At 41.3% G+C, this 15,641-nt stretch overlaps 1 protein-coding gene across 3 annotated transcripts in view; it reads right to left on the bottom strand.

The window, feature by feature from the left end:
• CALCOCO1 (calcium binding and coiled-coil domain 1) overlaps window positions 1-15,641 on the bottom strand; it is a 1,510,704-nt gene that overhangs the window by 140,429 nt on the left and 1,354,634 nt on the right. For 2 of the 3 annotated variants that reach the window (XM_044083933.1, XM_044083936.1), the window contains exon 14: window positions 4,179-4,282. In XM_044083933.1, coding sequence (XP_043939868.1) covers window positions 4,187-4,282 — 96 coding nt within the window. In that variant the 3' untranslated portion in view covers window positions 4,179-4,186. Of the gene's footprint in view, window positions 1-2,854; window positions 3,724-4,178; window positions 4,283-15,641 lie in introns of those variants that run through there. The other variant, XM_044083935.1, reaches the window with a different exon arrangement.

Consider the following 15,641-nt stretch of genomic DNA (forward strand, 5'->3'; position numbering starts at 1 on the left):
ACAAATACCACTAATTCAAGTCTTAGCGATAAAATATGGCTACTGTCTGCAAGATGTTAATGAATTACACTGAGAACAGTACTTCCATGCTAATTTCTACTTGTTCCACTTTTGCTAATTTCTCTTCAGTTAGCTCACACTTTTCCCAGACTGCCAATGATTAGCATAGCTTAGTGCTGTCGGAAATGGTAGACTAAGGCTAACTGGTGTAAGCCGTGGTTGATTTAAGAACTTCTTATTCAACTGAAGCATAGTCATGCTTAACTCTATCAAGTGCATTGCTTCAAAGATGTGTATATGCTAGTACAGGCATAAATGCATTCAGATGGCCGTGATGAAGTGCACTGATGTGAGATGAGCCCATGAGCATGCATAACTGGCAGGCATTCTACAATCGCACTCCAGTATGCTGAGCCCATGAGCATGCATAACTGGCAGGCATTCTACAATCGCACTCCAGTATGCTATACCTTTACCACAGCATTCAAGCCTCTTTCCTGTACCCTCTGCCCTTACACCTTTTCCAAATTCTCCCTTACTTGGGGGCCAATCCCCAACAAAAACACAGTGCCCCCTTCTCTGACACCTCCTCCAGCAGAACACTCTTTATGTGTATATTATGTGTGCCCATTCTCTTCTCTCTATCTCATTCCCATCTTTCCAACTTTATAAAAAAAAACAATCAGGGTGTATACATAAAGACATCTTTACATTTCATACAAAAACCTTGCAGTTGTTTAAGTTTATTACTGGATAGCTGCAATGTGTATTGCTCTCTTCAGGTAACGCAACCCATCAGAGATCCTAAGAGATCTGCAAAACCCCCTACATGAAGACAAATACCAAATGCAGCTGAAAGAAACTGTGATTTTATCTGGCTGTTAATGCACAAAACTACACTAGTTTTAATCCATTTTATGCCTGTCATCATCATCTTCTTTCGGCTGTTTCCGTTAGGGGTCGCCACAGTGGATTACCTGTTTCCATTTCTTCCTATCCTCTGCATCTTGCTCTGTCACACCAACCACCTGCATGTCCTCTCTCACCACATCCATAAAGCTTATCTTAGGCCTTCCTCTTTTCCTGTTACCTGGTAGTTTCATCCTTAGCATCTTTTTCCCAATTTCTCTGCATCCCTCCTCAGCACATGTCCAAACCAACGTAATCTTGCCTCTCTGGCTTTGTCTCCAAACCTTCCAACCTGGGCTAACCCTCTAATATACGTATTCCTAATCATGTCCACCCCCGTCACACCCAGTGCAAATCTTAACATCTTTAACTCTACCACATCCAGCTCAAACTCCTGCCTTTTTGTCAATGCCACTGTCTCCAACCCATATAACATAGCTGGTCTCACTACTGTCTTGTAGACATTCCCTTTCACTCTTACAGATACTTGCCTGTCACAAATCACTCCTGACACTCTTCTCCACCCACTCCATCCTGCCTGTACTCTCTTCTTCACCTCTCTTCCACACTCACTGTTACTCTGAACTATTGACCCCAAGTATTTAAACTCATCCACCTTTGTCATCCTCACCATTCTTCTATCCTCCCTCTCATTTACACACATATATTCTGCCTTAGTCCTGCTGACCTTCATTCCTCTTCTCTCTAGAGCATATCTCCATCTCTCCAGGGTCTCCTCCACCTGTTCCCTACTCTCACTACAGATCACAATGTCATCTGCAAACATCATAGTCCATGGGGACTCCTGTCTGATCTCGTCTGTCAACCTGTCCATCACCATTGCAAATAAGAAAGGGCTCAGAGCTGATCCTTGATGTAACCCCACCTCCACCTTAAATGCATCTGTCACTCCCACCGCAGACCTCACTGCTGTCACACTACCCTCGTACATATCCTGTACCACTCTTACATACTTCTCTGACACTCCTGACTTCCTCATACAATACCACAACTCCTCTCTAGGCACCCTGTCATATGCTTTCTCTAAGTCTACAAAAACACAATGCAACTCCTTCTGACATTCTCTGTACTTCTCCATCAACATTCTCAGAGCAAATATCGCATCTGTAGTGCTCTTTCCTGGCATGAAACCATACTGCTGTTCACTAATCATCATGTCCCTTCTTAACCTAGCTTCCACTACTCTTTTCCCATAACTTCATGCTGTGACTGATCAATTTAATCCCTCTGTAGTTACTACAGCTCTGCACATCACCCTTATTCTTAAAAATCGGTACCAAAACACTTTTTCTCCATTCCTCAGGCATCCTCTCACTTTCAAAAATTTCATTAAACAATCTGGTTAAAAACTCCACTGCCATTTCATCTAAACACCTCCATGCTTCCACAGGTATGTTATCTGGGCCAACAGCCTTTCCATTCTTCATCCTTTTCATAGCTATCCTTACTTCCTCCTTGCTAATCCATTGTACTTCATAATTCACTATCCCTACATCATCCAACCTTCTCTCCCTCTCATTCTCTTCATTCATCAACCCCTCAAAGTACTCTTTCCATCTTTTCAACACACTTTCCTTGTGCCTGTAATGATAGAAAAAATTTATAACGGGTGTTTCTGCACAGGACTCAGATTTTCCGTAATCAGAGCAGCTACTTTGCTCTTTGCTCATTTATATAGACGCATAGTGCCACTCTTCACTAGCTGTCTTTGTGAAAAAGTGAATCATGGTACTATGAATAAATTTGTTTCAGTTCTTACATCTTCAATAAGGTCTGCAACATTTGGTTTCAGCACATACCTTTAATATGGTCTGCAACATTTTATCACTTTAGTATATACAACCAAAACTGTAAACTGACTGTTTAGATGTCAATGTTTTATTAAGATTTGACAACATGCACTAACGTACTTTGCCATGTTTATGGAATACAACACACCAGAGCTATGACAGACACATTTTGCTCCTGAAAACTTCATCAAGAAATAGAATTACCCTTTTACATGACTTCTGCAAGAGTTTAGTGCATTCATGCATGCATACACTAACAATAAATGTATCTTACCACAGTTCAAAGGATGGCATTCTTAACCTGGAAATTAAAAATACAGAAGTGATGCACCTTCTGTTTTCTTAACATAATCCTGCAACTCCTAACCAAAACATTTTTAAAGGACTTTTTTTAAATACAATAATTTATATGAAACAGCATCAGAGCTCCCCTAAAATAATGCATTATGTTATTTGTGATGGTGGTGGTGTTATTCTGCTAGCATCCATTCTAGGCACTCCTTAAAACTGCAGTCACTATTCAATGATTTACGTTGAACTTGCCAGTCTTAACCATTTGTCAGACTAGTTGTGCAAATACCACTGTCAAGTGTTTCAGCCTTTACTCCAGCATCCCACTATCGAGTAGGGCAGCCTTTACTAAGAACTTGATTTCTTTCATATCCTTGTCTCCGTTTTCTGCAGAATTCACTGAACTCTACAGCACACAGGTAAACCAGCTCCAGTTATGGGTTTCTCCTTCCCTTCCTTAATATTGAGGATTGGTCACTAATGGCTGAAGGGTATGATGCCTCCGTCCCAAATGTACCCAGTAATATGGATATTTGGCTACACCTGACTAACTTAAATTCACTTTATAAAGAAGTGCACGTTCAGTCAGGCATAAATGTACATTAACAGAGTTGGCATTATGTCTTTGTTGTTTGTTGCTGTGACAGAACAGCTACCATGCCCGTTTCTTTATTCGTCCAATTATCTCATTCAACTGTTTTACAAAGACTCTCTTAGCAAGAAAGGCAAGTTTGCAAGTATACACAAAAGGGAGAAAAAAGGGAGAAAAAAGGGAGAAAGTCTTTTAGATCTCTTCCAGTAAAATGCAACAAAACAGCTGTTTAATACAAAGGATTAGGGCTATGTGCTGGCAATATGCTTCTTCATGTAGTCCATATTTTGAGTCCCAGAATCTGTATTTAACTACAGCGAAACACTGAGCAAGTCAGATAAATCAGACAATGCTCCCAAACTGCCCCTGGAAATAAGCTTGTGGCTAGCAACTTTACCTTAAAAACAAATAATGATAAAAACTATTTAAATAAAAACTTGAACCATCTGCCCTTTGTTTGGATTGAAGGTATCTCAGCTCATATCTTGCTAGCAAGCATTTTGCAAAGATTTGCCTGATTCAGAGCAATATATGGGGAATAAAGAAAACATATTTTTGAAATACTTAACACCTACCTTATAAATTACTTCATTGCATGGCCAAATTCAGACATGAATGGAACAAACTCTTCTTGCTTATTCTGCTTTGCTAATAACTCAACTCTCACATCATCTTCTTCCTGAAAAGAGATGGCAGACATTTCTACTTTAACATTCGCATGTCAATGATGATGTTAAAATATGTGCTTCTAATTTAAATTGATTTACAGAAAAAATTAAGTTAAGACATTAGTGTGGCTGTAGGTTGCATCCTTAATAGGTGAACAATGTTACCTTTACTTCTTCAAGACATCTTAAATCACATGGATTTTTAACTGTCTGGCTCGACCAGTGTTCAGTTCTATGTATAATACTTGACTGCAGTCAATGGTAGGAAATCTCAAATTTTCTACTTTTGAGGTTAACATTACATCCATGGGACCTGACAACATCCCAGGATGCATTCTACATGAACTACAGAACGAATTGCCACACCACCTAAGTACCATATTCAATCATAGCTTCACCTTAGGCTATGTGCCCACTGAATGGCACACAGTGACGGTTATCCCACTCCACAAAGGGGGAGCCACCACAGACCTCGGAAACTACCGCCCCATTAGCCTGATGAGCCTGGTCTGCTAGGCTATGGAATGTATCATCATGGAACTTACAAACAATGACATTGGTAATCTCCAAACTCTGGACCCCACCCAGTTTGGGTTTGTAAAAGGCAGATCATGTCTCCTAAACCTGATAGACTTCTTTGAAGCAGTCACCAAAGCCATAGATGAGGGTAAGGTGGTTCACACATCCTATCTAGATCTCTCCAAGGCTTTTGACACCATCCCCCACTCTGGAATTATAGATAAACTCACTAAACTAGGTATAAATCCCTATGTCACAAGATGGATTCCCAACTGGCTCACTGACAGAACCCACACTGTGAAAGTAGCGACTCCAAATCCAACATCAGACCAGTGACAAGTGGAGTACCACAGGGTTCAGTCCTGGGTCCTCTCCTGTTTGGTATCTATTTCTCTGAAGTACAGGCTAACACAGAAGGTCTTTGGCTAACAAAGTTCGCAGATGACTGCAAACTAGGAGCCATAATCAAAACTCCAAAAGATGTGGCCCTCGCTGAGGCAGATGCCTGGTGTCAAAGCCATGGCCTCAAGCTCATTGCCAAAAAGTGCACTGTCATCCCTTTGGTAAAAACTCTGTACCCATGAACTACCACATAGGTGGTAGTCTACTTAACACTGAAAGTGTGATAAGAGACCTTGGGACACAGGTGGACAGTAGTCTCTCCTTTGATAATCACATACCACAGTAGTCAGGAAATCCTTTTGTGTGGCACACCTCATCACAAAAGATTTCTCATCCAGGAAAAAAAGAGGTAATTGTTCCCCTCTACTCGTCACTCATTAGACCCATTATAGAGTACAATGCCTCTTTTGGTATATACCTCACAAGACATCTACAACAACTGCAAAGGCCACAGAAATACCTCACAAAGAGGATTACTGGCCTCAAACAGATGCCCTACACAGACAGTCTCAAAAAACTGCAGCTTTACTCCGTCGCATATCACCTACTCAGAGGCGATCTCTGCCTAACACACAGAGCTATGTGAAACCCAGAGCTTTTGGACATGCTCCACTTAAAGAAATCCCAATCCCTCCGAGCTACACGCTCTAGGGACCTAAACCTTGTCACCACAATAAACAGAACATGCTGGAGGGAGAGATTCCTGTCCCAGAGACTTCCCATACTCTGGAACAAACTACCTATTTATATCAAACCGAGCTCCTCATTAGCACTCTTCAAGAAAAATCTTGACGATTGGATGGGAGATAGGAAATTCACCCTGGGGATCACTTCTGTGGCTCTGCTCGACAGTGGCACAGGAAAATAATTTTTTTGGGTGGCGAAAGCTAGGGTACCTTTTGGCTAGGCTTATACAGGCCCTAGGGGCAATAGCCTAGTACCTACCTATGAACCTATGAACTTAGTACTGGCAACTTACTGTCCTGCTGCGTGCTATCTTGTGTTGCAACACTGTTCCCCTGATTTTTGTGTTAGTGCTGTTTACTGTACCGCTGAACTCACTACTGCAGTTATATACTGTTGTCACAAACTACACTGAACACAATTCTGTATTCATTACTTGTACTCATTACAGTTTGTTCTTTGCAGTATTTCACAATCTGTTTTTTTTATAAGTCCAACAAACGCTTATAATTTAGGTGAAATGGGTCTGTAAAAATAAGCCTATTATCCATTTTAACAAAAAACAAATAAAATATGGGCTGCAAGTATTTCAATGTCTGGAAGTCAACTTAGTGCTTTACAAGCATGAAAACTGAGCTGGCTGCATCAGCTTAGCTGGAAAAGGACTGCTGCATGAATAATATTCTGCAACACTAGGAGTTATCACAACCTACATTAATGTAAACAGCAGTATAGAAATTACAAATAAAACAAAATGCTGACAGAGGACAAGTTATGGTCTAATAGTTTCATTCAAGTGTTGCAAACAGTCCATTTGCAAGCAACCTTTCGATGCCTAATTCCTTCTTTCATTGGGCTGCCCTATGCATCACTGATTCCTTACACTATTTTACACTTTATCAGTACCTTTAATTAATGTGATCCTGGGCTTCATCATGCTATGAAACAATACATTTTCCTTGACCTTTCCTCTTTCTAGCTGCTACATATGGCTACTTCTCTATTCGTTGTTCTTCCCCTTCAGCTCCACCTTATCTACCTGCCCATTAACAAAACAGGGTCCAAATCTTATCTCCATTTTCATCAGTCTTCCAGTGTTGGCATGTTAAACTCCCTGAACCATTCCTTGCATTCCAGTATTTACATTCCCCACCATTTTGGCAACTCTCTGCTACACATTTTCTCTGTCTGATCTCCCTCATTTTCTCTGCATGACTTCCAGAAATGGACACAGCAATCTACATGCAACCATCAGTGCAAAATACGATGGCAGAACAGACTTACAGACTCTTACTTCCACCTTCCTGGCTATGCACCAAAATGTACTATTGGCTCTTACTGTTGTCCCTTCAGCTGTTGCCTATATACTTACTCGGCATGTCCCACTGTGTTCAGTTAGAGGCCACCCTTTCCATGCGATACCACCACATCAATTTTCATATCATACGGAAGCAGGCTCATCTTGTTTTTCAGTCTCCCCATGAATGGTTACAACATTAACAGTACAGCACCAGCATCCCGGCAGTTAACAACTTTTCTCCAGACAAGTCCCTATTGACACCCATACATCTCTAGACTGTCAGCCTGCATTCTACTCTTGTTGCTGCTTTGGAAGGAAATCTTTTAATTCAATAACTTACTTTTAATTCTTTTAATTTGTTCATGTAATACTCCAGGATAGGCACCATCATACCCACAATTAGACTTAAATACTCCTAACCACAATTAGACTTAAATACTCCTAACCCAACTATACCACCTACAAATTTATCACTTGTAGTTACTACTCCTCCTCTATAAACAATCTCTTTCCTACCTGCTTTCCTCCACTGAAGTATTGTTAACAATGCTTACCATGGTAGGTATATCTCTGTGATAATTCACTTTTTCTCTAACTACTATTGTTTATAAGCAAATGTTTTGTATATACATGTTATGCATGCCATATTCTGTTTTATTACTATTCTGTTACTATGTTTTTATTATGTTAAGAATTTGACTGAAGCTTTTCACCCTGGGCCTCCATTGAAAATGGGTTCTATCCTAGTCGGACCATACCAGTAAACAAATGTAAAATAAATAAATAAATAAAATTCTTCCATCAGCCACCTGTAAGGCATTGTGTAAAATGTCTCGCTGAAGTTTAAATACATGGAAGCATTCTCTCAGTCTATGAAAACTGTGATCCAGTCAAAGAATTGGATCAAAATAAACTGGCACGATCTCTGCTGCACGAAGAGAAAAAAATGACAAAATAAGATGCTATTTACTATTTATTTTACATTTGTTGACCGGGTACAGTCCGACTGGATACATGTCCATTTTCAGCGGAGGCCCGGGGAGAAAAGCTCCACATAAAAGCACTCAAAGTAACAACAGAGACTTATTACTCATATGATACATAAATTAACAGGGCAAGCAGTACATAAAGAACATTCATATGTAAAAAAGCATACATACATTTGCAGCGGAGGCCCGGGGAGAAAAGCTCCACATAAAAGCACTCAAAGTAAGAGCAAAGACTTACTACTCATATGATACATAAATTGACAGGGCAAGCAGTACATAAAGAACATTCATATTGTAAAAAAAAGCATACAGACATAGCTATGTACACTACAGATAACTAATAAAGGTTCCTGAGATGGCTCTAGTCAGGGGTAGGGCAAGGACATAACCAGTGTGATTTAAAATGTTCTTTGAGGGTTTTTTTTTGAATAGAGGCAGACGTTTCTTGAGTAATGACTGCAGGAAGAAAGTTCCATATTTTGCCAAAAGAGTTGGTAAACAGAGCATCCCCCGCTGAGTTGTTAGCATTGAGGGTGAGTGCCAGTAGTCTGTTAGATGAGCGTAATGGCCTAAGGGGACTATGGGGGCAGACAATATTTTTAAGAGCAGGTGTGTTATCGGGTTGGCAAAGGTTTTGTGGGCTACTACTAGCTGGTTGAACTGCAGAAGAGTAGGTAGCTCTAGCCACCCTAACATCTTTAGATTGTGACACTGATGTGTCCTGAATGCAGTGCCAGTAGCAAATCTGGTGATGTGGTTGTAACAGCTGGACAGTTTGTTAAGGTCAGTTTTGTTCAAGCTGCTGAACAGAGGGGCTGCATAGAGAATGGTAGAGAGTAGGTGGGAACGGGCGATGGCAGTATGAGCAAGAGGTGTAAAGAAAGGTTTGACCTTGTAAAGGGTACCTAGTTTTTTGTTAGTGGTCTTGATAGTGTGATTTATGTGGATGTCAAATTTGAGGTTATTGTCTACTATAACTCCTAGGATCTTGGTTTGATCTTCAGGAGAGATGATGGTACCATTTCTAGAGTTTATGGTGAAGAATGGGGGTGGAGAAAAGAAACAGTTTGGTTTTATTGGGATTCAGGATCAGTAGGCAAATGGCTAGCCAAGTTTCAACTGCAATGAAAGTGTTCTGAGAATCATATGCATATTGAATGCAGGTGGCATTTTGGATAACGGAGTGGAGGTCATTTATAAATATGGAGAAAAGTAGGGGTCCTAGTATAGAGCCCTGAAGGACTCCTATAGTGATGGGAAGGCGGGTGGACAGTTTGTCCTGCCACAGAACTGCTTGTTGTTTACCAGTAACGTAGGAATGGAACCACTGTAGACAGTGGGAATCTAACGACATGGCTTTCATAGTGTGGAGGAGAAGTTGATGGTTAACCATATCAAAGGCCTTAGAGAGATCTAGAAAAATTGCAGAGGAAAGTTTATTATTATTACGATTGTGGTTAATGACATCAGTGAAAGAAAGGAGAGCTGTGGTGGTACTGTTGTGTGGTCTAAAGTCGTGCTGAGAGTCAGTCAATAACTTGTTTTGAATAAGATGGTACATAAGTTGTTTGTGGACACATTTTTCCATAATTTTAGCTAGGGGTGACAGAATGGCTACTGGTCTGAAATTTGACAGTTCTTGAGAGTTACCTCCTTTGTGGAGAGGTATAACATGGGATATTTTCCAGATTGAGGGAATGGAACCTTCAGAAATAGTTTGGTTCATCAAGATGGAGATAGGGTATGCTATGGAGTCTGCAGAGTTTTGCAAGTACTCTGCAGGGATGAGGTCAGCAGCTAGAGTAGTAGGTTTTAGTTCATAATTAGGGCTCGGATGACATGAGTTGGTACTGGTTGAAAACTGAAGAAGGGTTGTGCACTGGATATGTCAGTGCTTAAGTTAGAGCAAGTGGGAGTGAGCTGGCTGGCTAGAGACTGGATCATCTCTGTGAAGAAGATATTAATGGTGTTTGCAGTGTTCCTGGAGTTTTGACATTGGCTACTGAAGGGGATGGGGTAGGGGTTTGGCCTGGGTGTAGAAGTTTGTTTATTCCAGCCCAAAACTTTTGAGGTTTGTCTTGGTGTTTTTGTTGCAGATGGCCGTAGTAACTTTTCTTATCTAAGATAATAGACTTTTGGTATCGTTCCTTAACTGACGATATTTGAGTTGGTCTAGTGGGGATTTAATAGTATGCCATGTAGCCCATACTTTGATTCTAAGTAGTATTTTAGCTTTAGTGTCTTTTGAGAGCCATGGTGCAATTTTTGCTTTAGTTTTAATAGATCTGGTTGGGGCATGGAAATCAAGGATGGTAAGGAATTTTGTATTAAAGTAATCCACTGCTTCATCTAGTGGAAGCTGTTTTAGGACTGACCAATGACATGCTTTGAGTTCCTTTTGGAAGTTATCAAGGTTAAAGTTTTTATTACTTCTAACTGTTTTGTAGATGGGCTGATTGGGGTTGTCATTACTAACTTTAACAATGTAAGTAAGACAGTGGTCACTTATATTATCTGGCAGAGTCCCAGACTTGTACATTTGGGGATGGCCATTGACAAGTATCCAGTCTAGTGTGCTTTCCTTGCTATTGGGTTTACTAAACCTGGTGGGGGAGGATATGATTTGGGTAAAACCACGTAGGTTAACGTGGGTTGTAGGAGAGTCTGAGGAACAGTTGTTGCAGTCAATGTTGATTTCTCCCAGTACAACGGTTTCCTGGGGGTAGTTAGTGGATAACCAATGAAGGATATCCTCTAGGGTGTTAAGTGTTCTTACCTGGGGGATGTATACACAGACAACATATTTACATTTGTTGTTATTTAATTGTATTTTGGTAATTAGGATTTCAGCATTGTTAATTTGGGGTGGTTGCTTGGTGTCCTTTGTAACAGTTAAGGTAGACTGGTATATCACAGCTACCCCTCCACCCTTTCTCGTGTCCCGGTGTAATCTAAGTATGTTATAGCCAGGGGGAGTTACTTCATAATCCTTTGTTGAAAGTTTTAACCAGGTTTCTGTAAGGCAAAGTATGTCTGGGGTATATGCAGCTAGAAGGGCATGCAGGTTATGGACTTTGTTATTTAAGCTGCATATGTTAAGATGGCATGCCAGGAATGAATTATGGTGTTGATTTGACAGGGTAATGTTGTTAGGATTGGGAGTATGGGGGGTAGGGACAACTGGTGAGGGTGGGTCAGGATTTGGGTGTACGTCTCCATCCTTCATGAGGTTGTGCTTTAGATTGGATATGAGTTTCAGAAGGTTATTTGTAAGTTTTTGATAGCGACTGGCTTTGTGGCAGATATTATAAGGTTTAAATGGGTGATAGTAGTTAGGGGTAGTGTAGTTGGAAAGGAGGGAAGTTTTAAAGTGGCTGATTGTGGCTGAGGGTAGGGGAGTGGAGGTATGGAACTTTGGATAGTGGAATCCCAGGTAGGGCTGATTTTCATACATGGTTATGTGATATGAGGTAAGGAGCAGTGGTAGCAGTGATATAGGTAAGACTAATTTGGGTATCACTATTGTGACTAGCTGGGTCATACTGTTGGTATTGTACTTAAGGAGTTGAAATTTTTAGGTAGACTAGGTAGGTACTTGTAGGTGTTGGGTGGAGCACCAGTTTACCTGGTTATTGGTGATTGGTTAAACAGGGGGGAGTGGTTTACGGATAATAAAATTAGCAGCACTAGGGGCGGGTGGGGCATGGAGCGAGCCCGAGCAAAGCGAGGGCGAGCGGAGCGGGGTTGAACTGGATAACAAGATTAACTAAAATTGGCACATGCAAGGTAGGTGTTTTACTGAGTTAATAACAATTTTGGTAATATTAAGTCATATATAATGTGCCACTACCCTATTATTTAACTAGCGACTAGATTTCTGTAGCCAAATTTCTGGGGAGTTCAGCAGTTTTAAGGGGATTTGGGGACTGCCAACCAGTGCTATGGACCCAGTTCAGTTAAGTTTACAGAGCACAGGAATAAAACAAGATATGGGATATTAAACTAGTGCACTTAATAACAAAAAAATATATAGTGAGTCAGGATGTATTAGCCTTCTGTGGTAGTTGCAAGCTGGTAGGGTTCCTTTTACCATTGTAAGCCTTTCAAGGGAGGCAGTAGGGGGTAGAGTACCTAGAAACGGGATATAAAGGTAGAACATAGCTTTCTTACTCTCAGTTAGTGCACCGTAGGAGCCATCAGATAGTCTTACAGATGTGCATAAATCACGCTAGTAGCTACAAACACATAATCAGCATATCAGTTCAACAGTAAACAAAGCAGAGTTTTCTTTTAGAAGTGATTATAAACGCAATAGCAAAAAATAAAACATACAAGCTAGCGTGGTACTTAGGTCAAGCACTTTAGCATTAATATAGTATGTTATTTGCTGTAATTTACCAGAAAGGTCGTCTACTCAGAGCTTATATACTTTAAAAACTTATAAACTTTATAGCCGCATATGCATGGCCAAACCCTGATAACACGTGTAATATCAAGAGCAGAACGCTTTATATGTAGTCACATTTAAAAGTAATCACTACTAACAGCAAACAATTCTCACAGCTAGCCATTAGAAATTGACCAAAGTACTTCAGGTAAAAGCAATTATAAGCATGTAAGAAACCCGTAACTATTAGTTACATACCGCGCAAAAGACAAATTCAACCGACTGGGTCCTGGTGCACTGGAGTTTTAAAACATGGCACCTAGAGTAGTGGAATGACTAACCTCGGTTCATTGGCTGGAGGGGGAAGGGAATCCAGCAATGGATAGGTTGAACCTTTAGAAAGGAGCATTTAGTGAGTGGTTACTGTATGTAGACAATAAGATGTAGAGAAAACATCAGGCTCAGGAGTGGCATAACAATAACCTCAGAAAACGTAACAGATAAGTGAGTGCTTACCATACTCAGATAATCTTTGAGAGGGCCATCTGTAGTAGTAACCTGTAAGATTGCCACTTCTGAAATCCCTATCTCAACAGAAAATTGCTCTTTATTCTTCTTGCATTCTTTAGTTCCCTTGTTTGGAGTGCATGCACTTCCTGCAAGCACACTGTGATGTTATATGCTGGGTGGGACAAGAAGGCATACAAAGCCCCAAGATTCCAAGTTCTCATCTGTATCAACAGAGTACACCCATAAGAAAGAAAGAGGGCTGTAGAGTAGCACTTCACAGCAGCTCAATGGCCAAATTGCTGCCTGACTGGAAAAAATGCAGTCAGCAATCTACTTGGACAGAGTTTAACTAGCTAAAGCTAGGCCCTTCTTGACGGAAGTAAAGAAGATGGGCAGCTGGTCTTTCTTCTTGAAATCACGGAGCCTTCTCAGGTAACACTTGTCCTGACAGTGCATGCCAAGGATCTGCTACTAGAAGGAAAACTGGGAGATGAATAGAGTGGTTTAAGGACAGTTCTGCGATTACTTAGAAAAAGAAACATAGATTAATTATGATAAATCAAAAAGGGGTTCCTTACAAATCAAAGCCAGAAGCACTTATTTACCACGGATAAAGACAGTGGCTTTTAAGAATAATGCCTTCTAAAAGATAATCTTCAGATCAGCCAAACTAGTTAGTCTGAATGGAGGGGTGGGAAACCCTGTCAACAATGAGCACCAGATTCTCTTCTGTGGTAAACAAACTGACCTCCAAAGTGTCCCACATCTAGAGGGTCCTGCCAAGAAGACCCCCTTAGCTTCAAATCAGGGACAGGACAAGAACTGTGACCGAAGCAGTCTGCCAGCACATTCTCTGTCACAGGATGTGAACTGCTTTGAGCATAAGGCCCAATGTATATCTCACTGTCAAGACACATACTACTTTCTCTGCACATGGGGTACAAATGCATTCCACCACGTTTGTCACATACTAAGCAATAGCCTGGTTGACTTTACAAAGCAACAGTGTCTCAGGTCTCACTAACTTTCCAAAGCCTAAAGGAAAAACAGCACTGCCCCATTTTCATCAGATTTACGTGATATCCTCTCTCTGTGAGACTCATTTGCCCTGCTTTCAAGTAAACTTCCCATCTTGCCAACAAAGCATTCAACATCAGGATCTGCAATGGGCTCAGCTGTAAGTGGGAAAGCCTCACAATAAGGCAATAAAGTTGGCAGGAGAGTACACTGTTACAGAGCTCAATGACAGGGGTCTGAAACCAGAACTGTGAATGTATTATTCACCAGGCTGAACAAGGAGAAGGTCACGGTGAGCTACCTGTCGGGCGCTAGGATCTGACACATAACACAAGCACTCAGGTCACTCCAAGGCAAGTACAAATATGACTCAGTCGTTGTCCATGCTGGTGTGAATGACTTGAGACATACCTCCCTGGACTACATGAAAAGAGACATAGAGGAGCTCTCTGAGCATGTAGCCCAGGCCGGTATGACCCTGACCTTGAAAAGCATCTTACCCTCAACAAGAATGATGCCACAATATGAAGACAAGATGATCAATTTCAATTGGCTTAAGTATTGGTGTCATTCAAAGGGGATCCAATGCCTGTCAGCCTGGGATGACATGCTCAACAAGCCACGATGCTTTGCTAGGGACGGCTTGCACCTGTCACCCCTGGGCTTTCGGATATTGGCAAAGGCTCTTGCTACCCCCATAGTGCCTTTTTTAGGCAAGGCTCAAAAGACAAACCCACCTCCATAGGTATCACAAGGGATAAGAAACTAAGAGTAATGCTACTCAACGCCAGAAGTCTAAACCTCAAGATGCATGCACTCGAAACTCTCCTTAGCATGGAGAACATCGATATCTGTGCAGTAACAGAAACCTGGTTCAAGGCTCCTGAGAGCACCCCAGCACTACCAGGTTATACCTCATACCATGCTTTTCAGCCCCAAAACTTGGACCAAACCACAAAAGGAGGGAGAGTATCAATATTCGTCAAAGATACCCACACCTCCAGGTTGGTGGCACAGCACGAAGCATCAGAGACTATCCATGTGCAACTAACAGTGGGTAAAACTGCCTTCCAGTTTATAGCCTGCTACAGACCACCCTCCCAAACCCAGGAACCCCACTCAGCCTTCCTGAGAACACTGGAAAATATGAAGGTCTCTCTAAACACCATTATATTGGGTGACTTCAACTACCCAAACATAGACTGGGAGCATTACTCTAGCTCCAACACCCTAGCCCAAAGGTTCCTAGAATTTATAAACTCAAATGCTATGGAACAACTTTTTACCACTCCCACAAGAGGGGAAAACATACTGGACCTGATCATCACCAACATGGGGACTCTATGCTCCAGACCAGAAGTGTATCCCTCACTGGTAAGATCAGACCATAAACTAATCTCACTGGATAGTCACATCCCAACCACACCCCCTACCCAGAAACCCACAGTGAAAAACTTCTCTAAAGCAAATTTCACACTCCTCAAAACCGAGGTGGAATCCTTCAAAGCCCCCGGGTCTGTGGAAAATATGGCCCAGACTGCAGAATCATTTATAAACGCATT

Source organism: Protopterus annectens, chromosome 9.part0, assembly GCF_019279795.1.
Source record: "Protopterus annectens isolate FY-2018-M chromosome 9.part0, PAN1.0, whole genome shotgun sequence".
Classification (NCBI taxonomy): Eukaryota; Metazoa; Chordata; order Ceratodontiformes; family Protopteridae; genus Protopterus; species Protopterus annectens.